The sequence below is a fragment of the Macrobrachium nipponense genome, chromosome 1, assembly GCF_015104395.2.
Source record: "Macrobrachium nipponense isolate FS-2020 chromosome 1, ASM1510439v2, whole genome shotgun sequence".
NCBI classification, from domain to species: Eukaryota; Metazoa; Arthropoda; class Malacostraca; order Decapoda; family Palaemonidae; genus Macrobrachium; species Macrobrachium nipponense.
In genome coordinates, this window is record NC_087200.1 from 217,159,746 (window position 1) to 217,168,169 (window position 8,424).

Genomic DNA, 8,424 nt, shown 5'->3' on the forward strand with positions numbered 1-8,424 from the left:
CTCAAAAAACTCAAATTCAAGGTAATCCTCACTCCCAATCAGACGACGTATACGGCGGTTAAAGATCTTGAACACAAACACCCCAACATACAAATAACAGCCAAACCCAACAAGCGAGGACAGTTTATTATCACACCCAGAAACCAAGAATCAGCAGAAATACTCAAAAGCAACCAAAACTTCCAGTACTTAGACCCCACACAGAAAACTGAAAAAGGTATCATACTTGGATACCCAACTATCCCTTCCAGTCGAACCCCATCAAGAAGCTCCCAGGAGTAGTTACACGCTGAAAGATGCCTAAACAAGGCAAAAAAGAACCTTCTAAGAAAGTCCCCTTGTCACTTTCCAAGGCAAAAGGCCCCCCTTTCGTAGACATTCCCCCCGACATGGGGGAAATACCACACCGAGGTTTTCACGCCTGAACCCTTAAGATGCTTTAAGTGCCAACGATTTGGCCATCACCAGCAGGAGTGCACAGCTAAGCCTATATGCGGTGTTTGCAGTGGGAAACACCCAACAAGTGACTGCATCGACAAGCACAAAAAAAAGAAGGAGGTTGGCAAACAACAGCCAGATGCCCTAACTGCCACAAGGGACACCATGCATGGTACAAGGGCTGCATGGAAAGACTGAAAAGAATATGGAATATGAAAGGATCTCCTCCCCCAACCACAGAACAACAAAAACTCACACAATACACATCCACACTCACAACACCTACCAACAGCAAGAACCCCAAAGAGATCTCGCCAAACAATGGCAGCACCCAATCCAACAACACACACACAAACCACCACAATCACACAGACCCCAACACTACCAGCAAACACATAAAACAGGACCACAATCACAAAAAACCCAACACCACCAGCCACCTACACAGACACAGAAACAGCAAGCAACCCCAACGAAGCCCCACGAAAACCGCGACCCCAGACTCACAGAAGGCACACTATACACACAGAGAAACACGCAGGTCCCAAATGCCAGACCCACTTCCTTCCTACCCTACTCCACACCAAAACAGCCACTTCTCCCCACCCCAGCCATTCCTCCCAACATGCCCTCTTCCTCCCACCCCGTTCATGAGAGTAACACCCGTACCGGTAGTCAGGTTAGTGCCCCAGAGCCCCCCACCAACAAACATAGCTACAACCTCACACGTGAAGAACTCAGGAGGGAAATAGCAGCGGTAGTATCGCAAGTTCTTCACCACTTACTCCCAGAGCAACACTTTACTGCAGAGCTCAGGAAAACACTGGTATCATTGATAAACTAAAATGGAGCAGAAACAATCAAAACCCAAACAACACCCCAAATGACGAAAACAGCACACACTCAACCCAAAAAATAAAAATCCTTCAATGGAAAACATAAACAGTGCCAACACCAAATACGCCACACTGCAATCACAGGTGGCTCGTAGAAAAACATGACGTTGTCCTCCTACAGGAAAACGCTTGTTAGAGAAACCAACAAATTCTCTTTTCAGGGATACACAGTATACAAAACCCCACACACAAATGAAAACAGAGGTTTAATCACCCTGGTGAAAGCAACAATTCCATCAGAGAAAATAAGAAACATAGACTGTGGGCAAGGCATTGAAACGCTAAGCATCCAGATAAGGCTAGAAAATACCTCACTAGTCATTCACAACATATACAAAGGCCATGACAAAATCCTTGAAGGAGAAAACCTCTTCAGTGCTGCCTCCAGAAAACACATTCTTTGCAGGAGACTTCAATGCGCATCATCCATGCCTACGATCCCAACAACATACAAATGCAGCAGGCAGACACTACATTCTGCTCCTGGAAGAATTTCTGAAGTGGCACTGCTAAATGACACAAACGAAGCTACTCACCTCCGAGGAGGTAGACTGGACCTGAGCTTCGTATCCCTAAACCTGAAAGAAGAATGTGCATGGAAAAGTGCACCCAATACTAACCAGCGACCACTTTGCAACTGAAACCAGCATAAAAATAACAAAAATTCCCCCTCCACCACCCCCGCCAGCAGGATGGAGACCGGACCTGGCAAACTGGCCCACTTTTGAAAACCGAATGACTGAGTGGGCAACACAAGTACCTCCAAACTCCGGCCCAAAACATAAACACACTTCAAGAGGACTTTGTGAGTAGCCTGCATAATGCAGCAAACATCTCCATGCCTAAGAAAACTTTTTTTACCACTAACCAAACCCCCCACAAGGACAGCTGGTACTACAACACAAGAATAAAGGAAATGAACTCAAGAGTAAATAGGACAAGAAAACTCTTCAGACGCAATCCCACTGATGAGATGCATGCTCTCCTAAGAGAAGTTATAAACCATGCAACACAATCTGCCAAAGAAGTGAAGCAAGGAAACCTGGCTTAAAGGTGCTCACAGACCACCGACTTACTCCCATTGCAAAAATGTTCAAATGGTTCAACAAAATATCAGGAAAATCCAAGATAAACACAACCACACCATCCTGACCATCAAGCTGAAGCAAACAGACTTGCACAGCATTTTGCCGACAGGACCAATCGGCACACCTACCACAAAACCACAAGAGAAAGGCAAGTGGCACTAGACCCAGGGAGATGGAGAGTCATTAACACGGCCTGCAACATCCCTGATGATACAGACACTCCATTCACACTAAAGGAACTGGGCAAAGCCCTTCAAAAGGGAACAGACACAGCCCCTGGAGACAGACATGATCACATATAGCATGCTGAAGAACATGGGAACGGCAGCCAAAACAGTTCATCCCTCCATATAATCAATAGAAAATACACAGAACGCAGTAGACCCACACAATGGAACCAACAAAATCACAGCCGATTCCCAAGCCCAAAGAACCCAACTCCTACAGACCCATCTCTCTCATCAGTTGCACAGAAAAGACTGCAGAGAGAATGGTGCTAAACAGACTGCTATGGAAAACAGGACCTCTACACCATCGCCTATATGCTCAAAGAGGGCATAGGCACACAGGAATGCCTAGCAGATGTCATGTCCACAATCAACGAAAGGAAAGCAATATAGTTTTTCTGGACTTAGAAAAAGCTTATGAGCTAGCCAGTGCAGCTTGCCATCCATTGAAGCCTTGGCTGACAAGGCGGTAAAGGGCAACCTTTTTGCATGGGCCAAAGGATACACGCAAAACAGACAGGCTAGAGTCACCTTCCAAGGAGCAAGCTCGACTTTACTCAGTCTAGAGAATGGAACACCTCAAGGAGGCATACTCAGCCCCTTCCTTTTCAATGTTTTAATGGAAAAATTAGCCACAACCACCCTACCCAATGGAGTTGAAATATTCATTTATGCAGATGATGTCTGCCTAGTCAGCACAGACAGACACAGATCTCACCAGAACATGCAGAGTGCAATAATACAAATTGAAAATAAATGCAAAGACCTAGGTCTAAAAATCAACACTGCAAAGACAAAAGCAATGGCCATCAAACACAGTCTAGACCCAAATGAAATACCAGCTCATGGGTGAACCCATTGAATGGGTAGACAATTTTGTGTACCTAGGAGTTAACATAAACAAGCAACTCTCCCCACGCAAAGAACTTGAAATACTCAAGCAGAAAGTCAAATGCAGACACAATGCCATGAGGAGGATCACCTCTCTACAACAGGGAGCAGTATATCACGCCCTCAGAACCTTCTACATACAAACAATAAGGTCAACGGTTGAGTATGCCGCACCTGTTCTCACCAGTCTCTCAAGCACAGAGCAAAAGAGCCTTGAAGTAATTCAAAACAATGCCCTAAGACTCATCACAGGGTGCAATCCAATGTGGACTAACTATGCCTTCTGAGACATGAAAACAAAACTACAGTCTCTGACATACAGAATAGACCAGAGAAACACGTCCATCCTGCACTAAAAAACTTAAAAATGAAAGGAACTGTCCACTAAAAAGACGAGATAAAAAAGTGCATTGATCTCCACGACGATCTAGACCCACCCAAGACATACTTCTGGCAACCTTTTAGAAACACTGAGAAGAGTAGGCATGCAAAAGCATGCTGCTGACATCAGAGAAGACTCTCCTCTTGCTGAGTATGTAGAACCAGCACCCTGGAAATCAGAACTCTTCAATATCAACTACACAGTCCTACCGGCAAGCAAAGAAGCATGCACCGTTCAACAGCTGAAACAAGCAGCACAAGATTCAATAAGGAAAACGACAGCCACAAATGAATACTTTACAGATGGATCAGTAGACCTCAGCATTCCTGCAGCGGCAGCAGGAGTCTACTCCAACATCACTAAAAGGGAGCTGGAGGCTCTCAGATAACGCCTCCACTCTACAGACTGAGCTGATAGCAATCGCTAAAGCGCTAGAAGACTCTCAACACAAACTAGGAAACACAACTATCCACACCGACTCAAAAGGAGCAATACAAGCCATCACAAAAGGCAAGGCAAAAGAAAATATCAAACTCCTGACAAGTATATGGGCAATTGCTAACATCACCAAATCAGAAACAGACAGATTACTCTCAACTGGATTCCAAGTCACATAGGAATCCAAGGAAATGAGGAAGCAGACTCCCTAGCAAAAGAGTGGGTTGCACATTAACAACATAGGTATTAAAATCAGCCACTCACTGACTCAACTTAAAAGCAAAGCCTCAGCATACTGTCAAGTGCAAGAAGAAAGCAAAGTCAGGAGAGCGGTCTTTGGAGGCTCTAACCACTGCAAAGTGGTATGTAGACACCACCAGTCTGCAACCACATGACCATTCCCAAAGATATGTCAAGAGCACTAGCAGTCATAATTCATCGTCTAAGGCTGGGATACCAATGCACTTGGCAAAGATAGTAGGCGATCCCAGGCCATGTAAGTACTGCGAAAGAATTCCAGAAGAACCTCTAGAACACTACCTCTTAGACTGTCCAGAAACGGAGCAACTAAGAGATAGGTACATAGGAAATGAACGCACAACCACTCAAATCACAAAGCACATTCTAGCAAACACCCATGAATTAGCAGGTTTCCTATGCTCCTACCCACCACTAGGTAGGACAGAACACAAACCCTGACTGACAGCACATGATGCCAACAATCAGTTACACTACCACATCCCAACCTAACCCACATAAACATGCAAGACAAAAAAAAGACAAACCTCTTTAACAGACATCCCCCATTCACTCTGCCTCCTTCATCAGGACCCTCCCCTCACGCTCATCACTATCCATCCACCACACTCACAGACACACACACCCAAAGAAAGCGGACCGGAAAAGGAGGACATGTCTCAGAAATTCACGAGCTACCTTACTAGCTAACTGTGCCTACAACTCAAACCTTCATTCTTCCAATCTGTTGGTCTCTCCTACTAGCCAAACACTTACTACTATCCCCTTTGGCACGTTGCTTGCCAGTTTCAGCAACATTGAGAAATCCTTAATAAGGAAAATAGAGAAGACTCTATACAAAATTAATGGAGCTGATGCAGCAATCCTTTTCAACAAGACATGTTTGAGAGGGAGGGTCTACTCCCAAGAAATAATAATAATAATAATAATAATAATAATAATAATAATAATAATAATAATAATAATAAAGTGGTGACGAGACAAATAAGAAATAATTATGAAATTTATATTTATGAAAGGTCATTTGAAGATGTACTTAGTTTCTGAATATTGTTTAATGATACGAAATACAAGAATCTAATGGACTAAAATATGTGAATTATGTAGACAACGTAGATGCCAAAAACTTATTTCTGCTCATACGCACCCAGTTCAGGTTACAAAATCGATAACTAACAGGTACTGTTGCTTGGAATATAGTATCCAGGAGATAACCGAAGTAGCCATTATCATTCTCAGATTTGTGTGGTTTCCAGCCGTTGCAGGATTTATGGAGAAGAACGAGAAAATTCTATACTTTCTGTTAAAACACTTCCATCAACTTCGCCTCATTTTCCCGGCCTAATGTCTATCAGATTGAAACAGACTTTGCCAACCGGAATGGCTGCATTCACTGGTTGTAATTAATTTTCTCCTCTATTGAAGTCTCTCTTTCCCCTTTCCATTTCTGGTGTCTCTGTTTGCCTCCTAGATGCATTCACTCATTCCTAAAGAGAATAATTTCCTAAAACCTTTGTTTGACTCACGACTTCTCTAGAAAAGAAAATGATGCAAGCGAGATTGCATTATTCTTTTTTCACTGCAGTCCATTAGGAAAGATTTATATGGAATGGTTAGAGGGTCTTGCAAATGTTTGTAATAACTGTTATTTATATAAATGTATTATCATATCAGAATGTTGTGGAAGACTATATGTAGGCTGTTGATAGTTCTAAAAAAAAAAAAAAAAAAAAAAAAAAAAAAAAAAAAAAAAAAAATTCTGTTTTACTGGAATGAATGGAAGATATTATAAATAATGTATCAACACGTATTTTGCAACAACATCGTTAAATCTATATTACTGAAACCGAAACAAAAGCCATTATTTTTATAATAAAACCACAATTTTCAATCCCATTGATTTGAATATACTTTTCGAGTGCCTTTATAATATTAAATTTTCATTTCTGTACTGACTGAAGCTATACCAATAGCGTAAATGTAACATTTGCTTCAGATCACCAGTGCTGTCTACTTTTGGTGCCTTTTCAGGACATAGGAGACAAGTGGACACAGCGACAGACAAGGTGACAATTGGGCCTGCGTGGAAACGAGAAGTCTCTTCGATTCCGTTTAGTTCATCTTTAGTTTTAGTTCATAGCGTAGCTTTATGGGACTTATTCAGTTCTATGGTAGTCGTAGTGGCAATTTCACCATTCGCCAGTGGAGCATTCGATGGGCTTCAAAGCTAAACGTGTCAGTTGAAACATCGTGTGAATGACATGTGATGTAAACGATATGTCATGATATGTCAAGAAATGTTAAGCTTTCTTAAGTTCATCAATTGGACTCGTCGATAGTACGTCAAAGACTAAATGAATTTATGACGAGAAATTCTTCATCGCCAGTAAGGTAAGAACAAACCATTATATTTTCAAGTCCTTTTTAAAATTCTTACATAATTAATGAGACCCGAGAGGAACAAGCACTTTTACATGTTGCCTTGTAAAAGGAATTCACGCAGAAGACTCATAGGCATAAATATAATTATGAATCTCTTTCTCCCCAAAACGGATGGTTTATTTATGCACTGGTAAAAGAATCAGCATATATAGAAACATACATAAAACACTTAGATAACTTTCTATCACTATATTATTAATAAGTCTAGTTATTTTCCTCATGCCCAATGCAGTCATACTTTTTCATAATACATTGCAATTATTGTATTATTGAATAACGTCTTACAAGCGAAATATTAATAAAAAAGATAATAATTCATCACATGCTTGGTGGATGTATAATGTTTTACCATGCATTGCATCCGTACTAATTTTATGAATCACTTTGTCCATGGTGTAATTTTTCATAGGATTAATGTAAAATTGTTTTTCTAGTTTACAATGTAACTACAGTAATATTAGTTGATCAACTACAAATTTTGTACAGTATATTAATATTAAATTCTGATAAACAGGTGCTTATTAGAATTAACTAATATTTGAGTCATGCATAGCACTTTTGGAAAATAAACGGAAAGCATTTCGAAAGGAATACAAATCCATATTTTACCTCTTTCATTTTGGGAACGATACACCTGTGCAAATGTTGATGTTTATTACAACTGGAATTGCTATTTGAATTATTTCGTGGAAAATAATGATGACAAATGTCGAAGCGATTGATCACAAACAAAATGCAGTTTTTCGCGACAATAAATTTATTTCCTTGGATTCATGACAGTTCTGGAATATTTTGAATTTTGTGTTTTTGTCTGGAGTTTAATCCTATTGGGCAAAAGTGGAAATTAAATCCGTATGGGTATTATTTTCTTTATGCACTGACAGTATACAGCGTTATGAACTGTGATTTTGTAAAACAGAGAGAGAGAGAGAGAGAGGATTATTTATCCTTATAGAAATAGATGACTATACTTATTACTTCAGCAGTGAGATTGACACAGATATTCAACCTTTTTCAAAAAATACAAAATAAATACAAGGAAAAATTATAATAATTTCAAACCAAGACTACAGAATCATATAATTTTTGCGAAGCGTAGTCTCATGTTAAAATGTCTGAAATCATTCCTTGTTAAGTAGAGAGAGAGAGAGAGAGAGAGAGAGAGAGAGAGAGAGAGAGAGTTGCAGATTCTAGACATGCAGAAATTATAGACCTTTCGTACCCGCAGTGCAATACTAACTTCCGCTCTTTTGACCTGACCTGCTCAGAACAGCTGCTCATTTTTCAAATGCGTCTCGACTTTTCTCCTTCAGCTTGTGCTTTCATCAAAGCACAGAGTTTCCTTTTTGATAAGCCTTTCATGA

General features: G+C 40.7%; 1 protein-coding gene across 1 annotated transcript; it reads left to right on the forward strand.

Annotated features, from left to right (window-relative positions):
• The first annotated feature begins 2,431 nt into the window (after nt 1-2,431).
• LOC135219082 (uncharacterized) lies at nt 2,432-3,502 on the forward strand. Its single transcript, XM_064255510.1, has 2 exons — nt 2,432-2,570; nt 3,102-3,502. Exons 1-2 carry the CDS (start codon nt 2,432-2,434, stop codon nt 3,500-3,502), a joined length of 540 nt encoding a protein of 179 aa, XP_064111580.1.
• The last annotated feature ends 4,922 nt before the right edge of the window (nt 3,503-8,424 follow it).

Bases quoted from the DNA above. Each gene is read 5' to 3' on its own strand.
- LOC135219082 (XM_064255510.1), top strand. From the start codon at position 2,432: ATGGTTCAACAAAATATCAGGAAAATCCAAGATAAACACAACCACACC. The intron at 2,571-3,101 runs GCAAGTGGCACT...CATCCATTGAAG, and splicing joins CACAAAACCACAAGAGAAAG to CCTTGGCTGACAAGGCGGTA.